A 17,598-nucleotide genomic window follows, 5' to 3' on the forward strand; every position below is an offset into this window, starting at 1 on the left:
TTCAGTATTTTTTATTTACATTGTAACATTTATTTTAGTGACTGATAAAATAAAACAGGTTACATTGAAGTCTGTTTGATGTGTTTGCGCAGCTCTCGGACGTAGGGATGCTCGTTGCCGTGGGCCACTTCCATGATGCTCAACGCCTGGCAACGCACACGTTCCACAGTTTGAACACGTGTGCTTTTCAGAATGGACATTGCTCGGACATGAAGGCGTAAAAGTGCGACTGTACCTTGTTGAGCGCGCTCACGCCCTCGGCGCGTCTGTCCAAGGCCAAGTCGAGTCGGCCCAGCTTCAGGTACAAAGACGCCACGTTCAGGGAGTAGGCGGGATACAGCTGGCTGCAAAGCACCACTCTTCATTTGCTCGACAGAAATGTTTTGGGGGGTTTGTTTTTGTCATAGTCGACAACCTTTTTCCTCTGACTAAAATGAGACGATGCCTTCATAATTATTTTCTTGGATGACTTCATAAAAATCCATTTGCGGGGACAAAGCCGTGTATTGATATCAACGAATAAAAAGGAGCCGAAGACACTGATGCGAGTTGCGGTTTGTGTTCTGATTCTCCTGAAAGTGTGAGTCATCTATTTGGGCGCTGCCCTTTTGGAAAGACCTTTTGGGGCAACCTTTGCATTTTTGGGAAGAGTTACGTTGATGAAAGGTTGAATAAGGTATGAATAAAGTTGAGTTATTACATTAAAAAAAAAAAAAAAAAAAAAAAATACAACTTAAAAAACGAGACGGAAACGTCTGCCAAAGACGAGAGCCAATCAGAGATAGTTTTGTTTGAAGAGGCGGGAGGAATGGACAAGCTAACCAGTCAGAACGACGTGGTGCGGAAGTGACGTGCCGGTTTGAGTTTGCGCCCGGGAACGTGCAGCGCTTCTGTCTGGATGAACTCGAGTAATTGTTGAACATTGTTTTGGTCAGAAACGCGACCATTGTGAAGAGACATTTACAGCACAGGTGAGGATTTCAAGTCATTCAAATGCGACTTTTATCGGTCACTATTTGGGCTACATACATCTGCTTATTCCGGTGACTTTCCTGCTTACATTACTTTCCTGCTGCTTTTTCCTGCTGTTTGGGTTTGTTTTCAACGAGGGCTCGGTGGTTAGGATGCGCGTGTTTGATGACCTTTCACGGGCGCGGGAGAGCTTCCATGATATCATATTGTAGGCTAGCGTTGCCTTAGCTGCACGGAAGAACCAGGACGAGCAGCGAGCTAACAACAAAGTCTTTATTTCCAAACATTTCTGATTTCTGTCGGCTGTAATCAGGCCAAAACAACATTCAACTGCGAATGTTTCCCGCAAACGACTCCGTCAACTTGTTCCCCACGTAAATAAAATCGCCTTCCCCCTCCTCTGTCCCGCCCACTAACGCCCTCATCCAATCACAAATGAGAAATCACACCACGTTACCTTCACAGCCTCCCGGAAAATTGGAAATTACAGAGCTCGTAACCGATTTGCTTAACACAACTGCAGGAATGCTACAGTAGTTTTGTTTTGTTTTTAAATATTTGAGTTGCACTCAAATAGTTTTAGTTTTGCACGAATGGCACTGCTGTTCTTACACTTTCATTTTTGTTATTTTATTATTATTATTATGTATTTGTTTCTTTTCATTTCTGAAGAAAAAAATAGCAAACCATTTTTATTAGAAATGATCATGATCAATTATTTATTATTATTATTATTAATGCTGTTTGACTAAGGTCATAATCAAACTATTACACCTCTCACATGACAAACAACAACAATAAGAAGAAGACGAAATGATGATGATGATGATGATCGTACGCACGTGAAGGGTTTGAGTAGCTTCTCTCCGTAGCGCACGGCGGCGCGGAGGTCGCCCCGGTAGGCGCACACGCCCATGGCCTGGTAGCTCATGTGCAGCATGAAGACGTTGGCGTCGTCCAGCACGCCGCCCATCTCCTCCAGGCTCTTCTCGCACATCTCCAAGAGCTCGCCAGGGGGTGCTGTCGAGTCAAGGAGGCAATGGCGAAGACGTTCAAGGGCAAGACATTCGTATTAAGACCTAAATCACAAGGGTTTCATTTGTATTGTTATTTCAATGTTAAAAATGTACATTTTTTAATTTGTATTTTTAACTTTTAATGTATTAAAATATTAAATATCGAACTCCTTAAAAAAAAACACACACACACACACATTTTAAAATGACCTGCTTGTTAATATCAAAACATAGAATTTTATAATTTTTTATTTGAATTTCATTGTATTTATATTTTTAAAATTGTTCATTCCCCCCCCCCCCTTTCTTAATAAAGCTCATGCGGGGCTGCAATGCACTCCGGGTAGGGAAAAGGATATTTTTGACGGCTTTGAGGCCTCTGAAGTCGCTGATGGTTTTGCGGGCGTAGCGCAACATGGCGCTCACCGCTTCCGCCGCCACTGGCTCGCGTCGCTTGCGCACTTTCAGCTTCAGCGCGTCCTGCGCACGCACGCACATTGGAACACAACACAACAACCAATTACAAGCGTACAAGCTTTAGATGAGAGAAGACTATCTTTTGTAGTGCCCGCCGTGTATATGGATGTGCCTTTAAGAGGCCGTGTAATGCGCGCGTGTTTGGGCGTGAGCTGTGGCCGACAGCAGGTCCTGTGCGAGTGTGCTCTGAATGTGTTCGCGTGTTTTCCCGGTATTTAATAAATACCTGAAAAGTCATATTTGAGTGTATTTTGATTTTTGTGTGTCTGCGTGTGAGCGTGCGCGTTCTCACGTTGGACCTCGTGCGACACTCTTGGCAGCGGCAGGCGAAGTAGTACGCCTCTCTGAGCCTGGCGTTGCGGTCGTCTGTCGGGTAGAGCGGGTCGATGTAACTGATCAACACCTGCGTGTGGAAAACGCAAACTCATTCGTACAAGGTTCTCCTCAGGAAGTGAAGTTGCTGTAAAGTGTGTGTGTGTGTGCGCGCGCGTCTCACTTCATCTCCGGTCTTGACGTGGTCGACCGCTCGCACGTCGGCGCGCGTACCGTTGAACGTCACGATCACGTTGGGAACGCAGCTGTGGTTGATCAGCGCCACGCTGCACAAGGCGTACAAAAATTGGACTTTTTTTCTCGTTGTATTGAAGCGTTCCCTCTTTAACTCCTCCCACATTTCTCCACCAATTCAAAGCATTCCAACTTCACATTCTTCAGCTCATTTCGGACATCTACGCGACGAGCGATCGCCTTTGTGAAATTCCCAAATTTGCACACTAAAATCCCCAAATCAAGATAGATTTGACATATTTCCTTCTCCTTTGCACATTTCTTGACCAAAATTATTCCAACTTCAAAATGTTCAATGTTCATTGTGGACATCAGGTAACGCTATCAAATTCTCAAAGTTCCCCCAATGTTCACAGTCCATGAACCAGGAAGTGCCCTGCTAGCAAACAAAACAAAAAGAGAGAGAATTCAAAGTTTTTTCACTTTTATTCCAGGAATCTCATGTCCCCTTTTTGTCATTTGAATCTCCCCGCCGCCACCCCAGAAGGAAAATGGTACGTTCCTGTTGTTTGACGACACCCTCCGTGAACCAGGACGTAGCCTGCTAGCGAACGACAAACAAGCGTATGCGTTTAGTGTTGGCTAAACTCCGGCGGATGGTGGAGTTTGGGACGTCCTTGTCATATCGTTGACTCCTTTGCCGATTCTGATATTTGGAAGGGGAAAAAAACCAAAACAACCTTCTTTTTTGGTCCCTTAACAACTAAGATATGGATTAGCGGTAGAACGTTTGACTCTTTTACAATACTTTGTCTTTGATTATTGAATTAACTTTATAATAGAGCGGAATTCTCAAGTCCAAACAAAAGATCAAATCGGCCGACCGATTTAACGCTACTTGTTTGAATGCTGGTTAGCTTAGCATGTAGCACTTGGACACGGCTCGAGCGGTGACTAACTCGGGTCTTACTCTGGGTAGACTGCCGTGCCCAAGTGGGACAGTTCCTCGTCCTCGATACTGAAGCCGTTACAGGACACCTGTGTGGACCCAAAAAAATAAAAAAAATAAAACGGCAGGAGATGAATGCACAAAATCTGCGTCAACGTAGAAATTGTGTTTTTGTTTTTGAAGAGAGTTGACCTGTGAGAAGAGCGAGAGCAGCTCTTTGGAGTCGGGGAAGTCCAAATGTTTGGAGTAAAAGCGATGCAGTCCGGCCGCGTCCGCCCGGCTCCTGTCTCGTTTCTCGTCGTCCATCTCCTCCACGTCTACGACAGGATTTGAGATGGGACTTCAAGACCGGACTTGAAATTCAAGTTTCAAGACAGGGTTCACTCAAGCGTTAGGGTTTCAAATGAGGCTTTTAAAGCTGTCAAACTAGGTTTAGGGTTTCAAGCCTGGGTTAGAGTTTCAATTGTATTGTTTCAACTTTCCAGTTACGCTAGTAACAAGGGTTATAGTTTCAAGACACGGTTAGGGTTTCGAGTTTGGGTTTTTAAGCTTTGGTTAGGGTTTCGAGCGGACTTCAAGGAAAGGTTTCAAGCCAGGGATTACACAAGGTTTTGGGTTTCAAGTTGGAGTTTCAAATCAGAGTTTCCAGGCCCTTTTCGAGTTTCAAATGAGGGTTTTGAGTCAAGGTTAAGGTTTGAAGCTAAATTGCAGTTTCAACTTTAGGGCGTCAACGTTTTGGTTTTTTTTCAAATGGAGGTTTCAAGTCCTAGTTGACACAAGCGTTAGGTTAGGTTTTGAAATGAGCTCAGGGTTCTAGTTTCAAATCTTCCCTTCTCGATACCAGCAACGGCCTCAGCGCTGACCGAGTTTCAAGGCAGTCCGAGCGTTTGAAATCAGAGTTAGGCTTTCCAACAAGGATTAGGGTTTCAAATGGCGCTTTCGGGAAGGCCGACTTGGTATTTTGGGGTTTTGGACTCACGTGACAGCATCTCTCCGACCAGCAAGATCTTCTCGGACGCGCATCTTTCTTTCTGCGTTTTCTGCAGGGACGCACGCGCCAACGTTTCAGCTCAAAACGCATAACGGGCGCTTGAAACTTCCAACGCGGCCCAAAGCTCCTCGTCACCTTCTTGGCCAGGATTCGGGCCACCAAGCGACTGCTTTCCGACGGGCGCCACTTGTCCCCGAACGCAACCATCGCCGAGCACTCCAGCTTGTGCGCCGCCCAGTCGTCCTTCTGCACGCACGCACGCATCATTGGAAAAAGGCAAATTACTGGCACAAACGTGCGCGACACGAGGGGATAAAAACGGCAATATGTATGTGTAAGGATGCAAAAAACTAAAATAGGGACGGGGCATGACAAGAAAAATGCAAATAAATATGAAATAATAAACTGACAAATTTAAAGAATGCACGATGAAGGGATGTAAATCATAATAGAAAATGAAATATACGACGTAAAAAATGTGCAAAGGTAACAATAATGTTGAAAACAAAGCGCAGGTGCAGTATAATACATCAAATACAATAAGAATAAATGAAACGTATGCCGACACCGAAGCTTGAGAGTGAATTTCATTTCATTGAGTGGAACACATTGAAATATTAAATATACAGCGGTGCCTCGACATACGACTCGAATCGATTCGGTGAGCACGCGTGTTACTCCGAACGTCTCGAAGCATCGCGGCATCGCCGTTGAAGTGAACGGCGATGCCGCGAATCTCGGCAAACTGGCTTGTATCGTCAGGCGCCGCTGCAATCGGAAAAGTCCAATGAAGCGCACGAGTCGTGGCCCCTACCTGACATTTGACATCGCAGTAAAAGGCTTTCTTGCACTTGCCACATCTTGCCAGGCTTTCCTTCCTATAAATGACCCAAGAATGAATGAATGAATGAAATCTCTTCTCCGGCGTCCCTGCCATGTCGACAATTTTTTATTTATGCATTTCTTTCCTGGATGAGTTTTTTGCGCTCGCGAAGTCGGAATGTAGCGTTGATCGCCTTCGGTGTGTGCTGCTATGTGCTGCTACCAGTTGCACGCGTGACGTTTGAAGACTTTCAATTACCGGGACATCTACATATGCTAATTTCCGGACGCTATTTGAATCTCGTAGTAGCTCCAATGTGGACAATTTGACACAAGAGTCCCCCTCCTCCATTCCTCAGTGACGAGAAGTAACAGTTGTTTGAAGGCGCCGCCCGCCACCCCCCCTCCGACGCCTCGCCGTTGTAACCGATAGCGGCTAAAACTATCAATAGCGTCGACCTTCTGCGCGGCCGCATTTCTGAAAAGCGAAACGTCGTCGTGACAGTTCGGACAACTCCGCCGCTCGCTTAACCAGTCGAGGACGCGCAGCCGAAGTCGGCAACTGGCTCGCGCGAATAGAAACTGAAGCTAGCGTGGGTAGCTAAAGAACATTAGCAAAGGTTTACAAACAGGGGGGTGTATATTCAAATGTAAAGTAGTAATTAAGTTGGGTGAATAAATACATTGAATGAACATAAATTCTAAAGTTCGACTCATTCATAAAAAAGTACAAACATTGACACAAATGAAATACAGTTACATTAAGTTTCAAAATTTGACAAATGTATGATATTAAATCATACAAAAACAATTCATGCTTACACGTTGAATTAAAAAAAGTAAAACTAAAACTAAAAGACGACTAGTTATTCTACAAATCATATAAATAACAATAATTAAAAACAAGATGACAAAATAAAATAATGAATTAATAGATATTAAATCAATACAAAAATCAAAAGCATTTAAAATAATTAGCAGTGATGCTACGATGCAAGATAACATTAAGTGTGAATAACTCGTAGATCGAAATATAATAATAATAATAATGACATTCATCGCATTGTTTGTTTGTTTTCTGTTAGCTGGCTGGCACAGGTGGCACAGGTGGCACTCGGTACCTGCTGAAGCAGAACTCGCAGTGTTGCCCCCTCTCGCTGGCCGACAGCACGTGGCAGAAGGGCGGGCAGGAGAAGAGCAGCTCCCCGACCCGGAAGCTTCTGCTCACCCGCAGGCCGCGACCTTTGTCCCGGCTGTCGAACCTCTCGATCCCGTCCATGGTGAGTCCACGTCTTCGTCTTGTTCCTCCTCGGTGGGGAAAGAAGACCCCCCCCCCGCCCCCGCCCCCGCCCCCGCCCCCTTCGCGGTTAAGTGGGCGGAGCTGCCACAGCTATTAATAGATTGGGAGCTGGGGGTGGGGGCCAGGCTCATTTTCGAACTCTTTAGAAAGGATGACTTTATTTCAGGGAAAATGGCTGAAATGGTTTGTTTCCAGCAACCTTTGGACAGATTGTGACTTTCCAAATGCACATTTATTATTTTTCCCTCCTGGTGTTTTTAATGACTCGATTTAGAGCAAATGAGCGAAAGTGCGCCCACTACATGCAATAGCTGTAATACACCCGATTAAATACAAAGCTAAACCGCATTCAATTGAGATGAGCTAAACGGAACAAAGAAACTTCCTTCACGGACCAAAACAAAATTTGTAATATTATAATAAATGTGAGCAGTGTAAATTACTACTATATATATATATATATATATATATATATATATATATATATATATATATCAATTATTTCGTTTAGGGAATGAAATGGTACAATTAGTAGAGTAACTATTAGCTATTAGTTAAAATAAAAATTAAAAAATACAAATTACTACAAAATATAAATGCTCCCTTTATTGAATGAAATATTTTTGCATTTGTCATCATAAGCCACCTATTACACAATAAATACTGAAATGAAATGGAAGTAAGCATACGTTTAAAAAATGAATAATTACGAAATGAGTAAAAATAGTAGAAAATATATGAGTAAAGAAAACAATGAAATAATAAAATTGAAAAATTCAAATGAAAAGAATAGAGCAAAATTACTTCAGGGATTAAAATGAATAACACTCGTAAAATAAATATTGTTATATTATTTCCGTTCTTTTTTTTAGTGGTGGTAAGGCCCTTTAAATGTGGAGAAGGTCCACAACCACAATGCTTATACATTAGAAGAGCAACTGAGTAGTTTTATTCGTGTAATGATTAGTAAAAAAAAAAATAATAAATGAAATAACATCAGCAACCAACAATACCTATCACATCATGACTATATTTTATTATATTTGATTGGATCCAGCAATGACTTGCTATTGTAATAATTTTATAGGCGACTGAGGCCATCTGGTGGCGACGATTAAGAACGGCGGACACGGCAACAGCTCACTGAATTCGAGGACAAAAAGCAAAACAACCACAGAGAATGAAGTCAAAGAAAAAGAAAAGAAATGAAAAATAAACAGAAATCGTTCACCGTTCACGTGACCGTTCGAAGCACCAGCGGAATGTGTAAGTGTGTCACTTGTTTTCATGCACTCTACAAAATATGATAATAATAGTTGGAAAAATACATAATGAATGAAAATGTAATTTATTTTTACATTGATACAGTTATATACAAAATAACAAACTAAAAAAAGAAAGAAAACAAGAGTGGAAAAATATTGAATGAAAAACAAATGTAAAATACAAATGACCAAAAGTCAGGAGCACTATTCGAGCATTCAGCCAGAGAAAAAGAGCCAGAGCCCTCTTGTGGATAAACACTTGAAGTACACCTTCAAAATCACACCACGCGTTTCCGTCTGGTGCTTGGCTGACGTCTAATATTAAAATGTCACTTTGCTTTCTTGTCTGATGTGACGTGCGAGGTTAACCAGTTGAAGAAGGCCGATGCATGCGAGTCGTGTAGTCTTATGACGATTCCGATTCCGATTCCGATCTGTATCTGAAGCCTTTATCCGACCTTGCCCCCAGCCCTCCTCCCTCCCCCGTGGTTTTATTCGAATTTCATTTCCCCACTCTTTCAATCTAAAGATGTGTTCCTCTGCATTTTTTAATAATGTCCAAGCAAAGGGAGGCATGTCCCCCCGGCAGATTACTCGGTGGTCTTTGGCGTCTCGTCTCGATTACATCAGAGGAACCTGATTTGATTTGGAAGAAGCCCCCTCGTCTCCCGCCAGCTCGCCTCTTTAGACCTTGCCTGGCGTGCCGGGTTCTTGCTTTGCCGCACACAGGATGATCTTGATGATGAATATGATCTGAAAGAGGGAGGGAAGAGAGAGGATTAGGTGAAAGGATTATAATTTCCAATGATGAGGAATAATAAGAAACAATAAATCCTAAAGTAGATTTAGTTCTCAAGGAAAAACCTGTTATGGAAAACAGAATAAGAGATATTAAATGGGTACAGAGGGCCTGACCTGTTTCCCAACTTCTCTGGATTTTATTGACATTTTTTTTACATTTTGCATCGAGTTGTGTCGCCCTCTGTGAGTTCTACATTTGCAAAGTCGTGCTCCGAGAAGTCGTAAGCTTGACCGTATGTCAATACGACACGGTTCGACAAGATCTCTGCTCCGTCTCGTATTGTCTTGTGAGCGACCCCCCAAAAAAAAAACTATTCATCCCACTTTCTGTTGAGTGCTTATTTTAAAAAATGAGATTGCAAAACTGAACACGATGAACCAAATGTTGATTAAGGAATGAGAAGGAATGAAACAAATATTTTCATTTTGATTTTGAAGGACTATGATGCAGTAACCGCCTGCTTAACGTTGAAATGCTGCTAGCTTGACGAATTCAACAAAAACGGCAACTAATAAACCCACGCTGCCGCTAAACATGTCCGAGATTTATAACCGACACAAGTGTGATAAAAGTCCAATTTTCACGATTCAATCGTAAGTCTTTGCAAGTACTATACGCTAGAAGCTACAAACCCGCACGACGACAGTTCGGACGCGTGTTTTGAGCTTCAACAAAATTGTGTTTTTAATGTTACAAGCTCACTATAATCTTCACATTTAGAATTACACTTGAAAAACAAACCAAGTAAAATAAACCAAAAATGAAATTTGTCATTATTCTCCGAAGTCACAGAAAGCCACGGCAGCAGGATGAAAGCGCCCACACGCGGCTCTGGCGCCGCGAGTTGCAGACCCTTGGCCTGGAAAGTATTCGGGCGCGATAAACGGGCTTCACTCTTTGTATCAGGCGGTCGTCAGTTCGTAGCTTTTTGGGGGATTTTAGCTGAGCGCCAACGTTTCTCCCGATTCACTTGACAATTTCCGAATGGAATTGAAAGTTCAGCTGTGTCGCAAACGAAAGTCGACGCGTTCGCACAGCACCGCAGGTTGGAGCTTTGTCTTTATGTCAAAGTGGGACGACATGGTGCGTTCGGATAGCAACGGCGTTCTCTTTGGTGTTTCAAAAATGAGCCGCTTCTCCGGCGCGGTAAGCGCTCTGTTTTTACACCGCTCAAAGACGGCGCGCGTATAATTTACAGGCGCGGCGTTGACGGATACGCGGGGGCATTGTCACGTTGGGAAGCTCATAAAGCAGCAGCTGCTAATGCCGCGCTGCCGGGAGGTCGCCGACGCGTTGCGTGTGAAGTCCAGCGTGGTTAAAGACCCTTTGCCGCTCTCGGCCTCGCGGTCGTTCCCGACCTTGTCGTCGCCCGCCGCTGGCGGGGCGCCGCGCTAACTAGGGGTCACCGGCGGGGCACGGCTCCCGAGATGGACGCTTGGTTGTCCAGTGTTCGTTTGTGAACGTGGGGGCGGGGGGGTGTTGGTCGTTAACCGTGACCGGTTCAAGAGGGACCGCGCGCCAAGGACTGTCCCGATATAGGGATGTACACTAAATCCACTTTCTTACTGGACCGAGACAAGGTTGATCCCGCCCTTATCTGGAGCGGCGAGCCCCCGTGTGTCCGAGAGGGGAGGGTGACGCCGGCCGTCTTAACCCTCGTCTCTTCTGTTTATCCACAACTTCGCTTTGGCTCGCGCCCCGCGTCGTAGGCCGCCGTTGGGCCGTGCGGGGTCCGCTGGCCCTCGATCACCCCCCCCCCCCCCCACCCCCCGCCTAAGCCGCGCTTTCACCGGAGGGCTTAACGCCTTCAGCCCTCGGCCGCTTTATGAGCAGACAGCTGGGCTAATCTGTCGCCCTCCCCTCGTCTCCTTCGGTCCTGTCCGATTGCGTCTTTGGACTCCTTTGGTTCTGTGATGTCCAGTGCGGTTGACTGGCCCCGTGGTTCGGATCGACGGGCGTGTTGGAACTGCAGTAAAAATGAACATCATCCACTCGTGAAAAGGTTTGGAGGGAAGTCAGGCCTGTTGACACAGCAAGCGTCACGTTGCAGTCTTGTCGCTACTTACGATTGCCCCAATTTAGAAGTTTTGAACCATGGCTTGGAGGTACAAGCGAGTTTTTAGATTCTGCACCGCTTGAGTGAAGTGATAAAAAAATGGAGCTAAGAGGCTGCAACGCCCTGGCATGTGGGCAAGGAGAGCCACGCTCGCCAATGCGCAGAAGGTCCTCCATAATGATTTGAAGCTGCCATTTTAGGTCCTTCAAAGTCCTTAAAACGTGAACCTGTCCTCGAGATTCTTTCCAACTGCCACCAAATTTTACCGAACCGTTTACACGAGACAGATTACGAGAAATGTGAGTTTTTGCCAGTGCGTGTGGCATTGCGGCCAACTTTGATGAGTCACCGTCCAACGGAAACCTCCGGTCGAGCCGACCCCGAAGAGATTCATTGGCACACCCCTGCTGCCTGAATGTGCAGATTATCCGATTCCTTCGAAACTCTGTCCGGTAGACCTCCGCATACTCACGGTTCGGCAGCCGCATAGTCACCTATCCTCGAATTAAAAAAAATAAAATAATAATAATTCAAATTTTCTTTCAAATTTGTTATCAAACCTTTTTCATTTTTTGGGTCTTTTTTTGGGGGGGAACCAACCGTGAGAACGCTTTGCGGGAGTTTCTACCCGCTTCTTCCAGAATTTGGGGGTTTAAAAAAAAAAAAAAGTCTTTCAATGCAATTACAATTATCCGGGTATTTTCGCTCTTGGCAGCCCCCCACCGATATGGAGGAGGTCCACTATGTATTCATTGCATCGATGACTGTCTGATGTTGTGTCTGCCGACGCCTTTTATGAAATCGTCGCAGCACTTACTTTTAAATCCCTTCAGAATTCACAGTTGATCTGTTGGGAGCGTGTCGGGGGTGAAGTCATCGTTTTTTTACCTCATCATTTCCCTTCTCCCCCCCGATTGGCTGCCTTCCACAACATCTCCATCTGCATTCTTTCCGTCTTCCATTTGCATCCATTTCAACCTCGCCACCTCCCCCTCCTTCCCTCTTCCTCCTCCTCCTCCTCCTCCTCCTCCTCGGCGCTGCCCTCTTCAGCTAAACTTAGAAGTGACACCAGTTACGGGGTGACACCAAAGTCTAAATAAGACCAGAACAATCGCCGCCCCCTCCCTCATTACAGACCACCATTGTTCTCTCCATCCACTCTTGCTCTTTTAGGGCGTTGGTTAGCTATGCTAATGAAAGCCGGTTTAGCGAGCGGGGATTTGATGCTCTTTAAACGGGCACTTCTGGAGAGCGTAGTCAATCATCAGAGCCGGGGACTCGAGTCACACCATTTAACTCGAGTCATATTGCATGACTTGACAAACTACGACATTGTGACTACATATTTAAGATAGTGTGGCATTTGTTTTGATTTGGAAAGAAAAGTAAATTTGTGTAAAGGGTGCGCAAAAGCTGGCAACCCACAAGTATGCTGTGATGCGGAGTGCAGCCTCACGAAGCAAGCGTCGCGGAGATACGACGACTACGAACGGCATCGTCACACTTCATCCGTCACAAAGACGGCTAATCTACATGAAGCTCACATAGCAGAACCCGGCTTCGCGTCACTGGCGTATGCGGTTAATTGAGAAGACGATCGAGTTTGTGGAGGCGCGAGGCGTCGTCGTCCGGCCGATTTATGGCTTCAAATGAGGCGGGCGCCATACACTGCGCCGGTTTGGCCGGTCAAGTGTCGCAGGAGTGAAGGCCTACCTACTGTGCAAGTCTTATCACGTCGGGAGACCTCGCGACCAGAGAAAAGCCACGCAAGACAAGACGCGGCGAGTTCAGTTAGCTAATGAGACGTTCAATCAGTCAGTCAGTGCGTCTGTAAATAGCCACGTCGTCCAAGAGGAATTCTCTTTCTCCTTGGTATATTAATAGTGCCCGTGCATTGTTTCCTACAGCAGCAGCACTCCTGCAATCAATGGAAGTCGGCCTGCCAAGTACACAAATATTTTCCTTTGTCCCTATGTTTAGACGCCGCGTCAGAGTCGGTTCCGTGCGTGCACGTGTCAACTTGCTCGTGGATGGATGTCGGCTTGTTTATTTGTGTGTGTAACTGTATATCATTGGTGATACATCTCGTTTTTTGTGTGTGTGACCTTTTTATGTGAGAGGTCGTGCGCAAACAGGTTGTTGCTATACCGGTGGACAACATGCTAATTTCCTCCACAATCTGTTCATATATTTGTATACAGTGTATTCAACGACAAAATTGGGTGTTTTTTTACCCTTTGTCGAGCCAGGAAAGATATTTTGTAGAAAATAGTCCAAAATGGTGCCGTCCTAAAAAATGCTCAAAACCTTTTTGGTGCCCTGACTGCCTCGGTTGGTGTCCAGAAGGTTTTAGGAGCATTTAGTTGCTGCGGTAGCGTCTCCGTTTTCGGGCAACCGCAAGCCTGAAAAATTGGCCGAAATCCAGAAACGGCCCAAAATTGACCTCCTCAAACTTGGAGTCTGATGCCAATTTGGGGTTTTGAGAGTCCTACCGCTTGGACTCAAGCGCCATTGGGTATGGTTCAGTGCTGTGGCAGAGCTGGCCACGCACCCACTGACAAAGTGACCCTCCTTAAAACTACCATTTTTGTGGTTTGGCGACTGTCAAAAATGGAATCTGATGCCCTTTTCGGGTGCGCGGTATACCCCTCCTTTGGGCTGGTAATGTTTTAAGGCAATTCGCAATGAATGGAAATGAACCCACTCCCTCAAAAATTGCTTGCTAAAATTGGGATCCAATACGCTTTTCAGGTGCCCGGCGTGCCCTCGCTTCGTGTTTGAAAGCTTTTAGAGCCATTCGGAAAGATTCAGGGCAGTGGCAGTGTCGCCCCGTTTCCGGGCACCCGCTGACATGCAAGAGTGGCACAAAATAGAACGCCCTCCAAACTGTGACGCAATGCCATTTCGGGGTGTTGAGAGCAGTGGCAATCGGTCAGTTGAGGGCGCTAGGGCGCCGCCCCGCCGCACACGGTGGTCACCGCAGTACTTTTATCCATCCATCCATCCATTGTCTGTACCGCTTTATCCTCACGTAGGCCGCGGGCGTGCTGGAGCCTACAATCAACCTACCACGCATGTTTTTGGGATGTTGGAGGAAACCGGAGAAAAGCCACGCGGGCACGGGGAGAACATGCAAATTGTGCACAGGCGCGGCCGGGATTTGAACCCCGGTCCCCAGAACCGTGAGGCAGATGTGCTAACCAGTCACACACCGTGCTGCCTTATATATATATATATTCGCTATAACCGGGCGATGGGGACCGAAGAGCAAAAATCCACGGATCATTGACGTCCATTATAATTGCATTGGAAAAAGAACACCTTCTTAACCCGCCAACATTTCTAGAATTAGCGAGGATATACTGCCAGTAAGCGCTTCTAGGTTGGTCGCCCCCCAAAAAAGAAAAAAAGATTTTTTTCCAAAAACAGAGAAAGAAAAATGCCATGAATGGGTGAATCCCCGGGTGCCGAACCCGCGTGTGTGCGGGGCGCCGCTGTTTATATAAGTTTTGTTGCCTGTGAAGCTGAATGAATGGCTAAACGTGAGCAATGCATCACAATTACAAGCCCTTCAAAACAGGAATGGAATGATGCCAGTTTCGGGTCGTCGTAGTTCCCCTTCTTCGCAATTATTTGGGGCCGCGCTGGCCGCAGAGCGCTTCGCACGTACCGGAGCGTACCTCTCACACGCCTACGGGCACGCGGATCAGTCGTACGCCGCACGCGCACGCAATACGAGCGATGCGGGTCCGGAGGCCCCGCGGCCGAGCGGCGGCGCGGAGGCGCCGTCGGTCGCTCGGAGTCCGTCCGCGACTCACCAAGGGCGCAATGAAATTAGTGCCATCCTCCACGATGTGACAGCTTGCTTTGGCTAAACGGTGTCATAATCTACCCCTCCTCTCGCAAACGTCCAACAGCAATTACACACCGGCACGCACGCCTCTCTTTTGCCCTCCACATACCAACTGGCACCGATAACATTGTCTTAAGCTATAAAAAAAAAAAAAAAAAAGATCCCCGCCCCTCGCATCCCTCCTCCCTCCATTGCGGTAATTATTGAATTAATGCAGATGGAGAGAGACATCTGCATGTTAAAGTGTTGGCCTCTCTCTTATGCACAGCAGATGTTCGCCTGTCATTTACTCAAATTATGCTGCATGGGTACACGGAGAGAGAGAGAGAGAAAGTTACTCACCAAGGCGACATTGTCTCACAGTCGGCGACGACGGCGGCCAAATTCACCATGCATCTGTCCTTCTAGTATACCAATCTTCACTTGAGATTTCATCTTTACAGTTTAGGGAACAGACATCACATCATTTTTCTTTTTTTAATGTACAGACAATATTGTAAATATTGAGTGTCTGTGTACTTGCATGTCCCTTTAAGAGGCAGGGCCTGGTGTTGGTGTGTGTGTGTGTGTGTGTGTGAGAGAGAGAGAGAGAGAGAGAGAGAGAGAGCGATCGTCGACTCTGTGTGAGTATCTGTATGAGAGCCGTGGCTGACAGCAGCTTCTGTGTGCATGTGTTCACTGTGTTTGACTGTTTTCCCAGTGTTCAATTAAAGGCAAAACATGGTTCGTTGCCACCTTGTGGCACGTAGAGGCAATTACAAGCCTTTGTGGGTTAGGGTTAGCCAATGAATGACTTGTGGATTTTCGCTATTTGCAGCAGGGCTCGGTCCCTATCCTGCACAAATAGCGGGGGCTACCGTGTTGTAAATATACAGTATTAACCCCCCCGGCGCGAACGATGAAGCGCGCTACAGCGGGGGGAATACTGCCAATACTACGAAGCTGACCCGAAAACTGAAGTCCTCACGGGACGAGGCACCGTGTCCTCTTGAAGATTATCTGTTGATTATTGGAAGCCAGTTCCAGACACGGAGGGGGTCCGTGTACAAGTGTGTCCCTGACCTTCTCCTTGGGATTATGTCCCAGGTTGGTTTGGCCTCGTCTCTCCGGATTACGTTTGATGAAAACATTCTTGTATTATTTTTTCCGGTGCTTATTGTATTAATACTCTCCGGCGGTTCGCCCTCTAAACGCTCAGTCCCTGTGCCTGCTTTAAGGTAATCTTCTTCCACTTGAGCTTTTAAAATGTTTTAGCGAGGCGGTGTGCCTTTGCGTTCTTTATGCCTTCATTTTAGGTGTTGGTCTTGCTCGAATTACATTGACAATAGTTGATTTATGAATCATGAATAGAGTGGCACAAATTCCTTGTGTGTCTTATAACGCACTTCGCCAATAAAGATGATTCAGATTGTGATGAATTCATATGCACATTCATCATGGTGTCTGCATATTAGCCAGAAAGTCAATTCAGCGGATTGATTTCAAAAGTCTCCATTTCTTTTGTGATACGTTAGTTTTTATTTGAGTTTCTATTGTTTGTTGAATACGTTTGTTTGGCTCGGACAATGCGCAAATGATATTGATCGGTCTAGTTACAATCCGTAGGACCTCATTGTCAGAAAAAACAACATGTATGGTAACAAGTACAGGGAAAGACACGTAATTACATTCACGGTATAAAGACAAAGTAAGCCGCCTTCAGTTCTCCGTGACGACGAATGGTGGCGTGTTTGATTTCCAACCGTCATCTTCTTGAAATTTCGATGCAGAATGTTTTAAAATCTGTGAAGGTTTCGAGTCCAGTTGTTGTTTATTTTAGTTTGTTAAGATGTTTTTCTCTTGGTTTTGGGTGCTGCTCACGGCCCGTCGGCTGTTGAGCCGGTCGCTCTGTTCAGCTGTCCGCGCGTCTTTTACGAAAGTGAAATGATTAGCTGCCGAACAATGGACAAAAACACCGACGTCGTCTTCAATGGCTCACTTCGTGGTAGCGTTTGTCGCCATTGGCATAGATTGGATGCCCCCTAGTGGCCGCCGTAATAATAAACTCAAGTGCGTAGCTCGGACTTCACATCTGAGTTCACTTCTGCATTCCTAGCCCAGGTTTCACATGTGCAAAAAGAAAATCAAGGCTCGGGTCGCTTTCTGCAACAGCAAGTTTCAAGACTTCCTTTTAATACCCAAGACCGTGATTATTGTGCGCGTGAAAGCAATCGTTAAGGAAGTAGAACCTTTGCTGCGCGGCCACTGCACTTCCCTTTCGGGTTGATGAGAAAAGTTGTGCGTTCAAGAGACATCTGGGTAAATTTGCAGGACTTGTAAAAAAAAAAAAAAAAAAAAAAACGAGTTTAGGAGAGTTTTGTAAATGTTGATATTCTGTATGTGATAGAATCTCTATTTGGACATTTCTAAGGTTTCCTATTTACAGTTTGCAGTCACTCAGTCTACACACACAAACACAATTGCGTACACAAACCCCCCCCCCCCCCCCCCCCTTGCCTCCCGACAAAATGCCCAGTGGAGTCAGCGCAACTTCCTTCTATTCTCCAACCAAAAGCCTTAAAGCCAACAGATGTTTTCTCGTTATCACT

General features: G+C 45.7%; 1 protein-coding gene across 1 annotated transcript; it reads right to left on the reverse strand.

The window, feature by feature from the left end:
* Positions 1–50: 50 nt before the first annotated feature.
* Positions 51–7,013, reverse strand: LOC133417038 (N-lysine methyltransferase SMYD2-B-like). Its single transcript, XM_061704485.1, has 12 exons — positions 6,856–7,013; positions 5,727–5,790; positions 5,048–5,158; positions 4,901–4,961; positions 4,114–4,238; positions 3,943–4,010; positions 2,962–3,064; positions 2,758–2,868; positions 2,348–2,468; positions 1,811–1,989; positions 236–340; positions 51–146 (listed from the first exon to the last, which is right to left on the reverse strand). The coding sequence occupies exons 1-12, from the start codon at positions 7,011–7,013 to the stop codon at positions 60–62; spliced, it is 1,293 nt and encodes a 430-aa protein (XP_061560469.1). The 3' UTR covers positions 51–59.
* Between the last annotated feature and the right edge of the window lie 10,585 nt (positions 7,014–17,598).

This window comes from Phycodurus eques, chromosome 18, assembly GCF_024500275.1.
Source record: "Phycodurus eques isolate BA_2022a chromosome 18, UOR_Pequ_1.1, whole genome shotgun sequence".
NCBI lineage: Eukaryota > Metazoa > Chordata > Actinopteri > Syngnathiformes > Syngnathidae > Phycodurus > Phycodurus eques.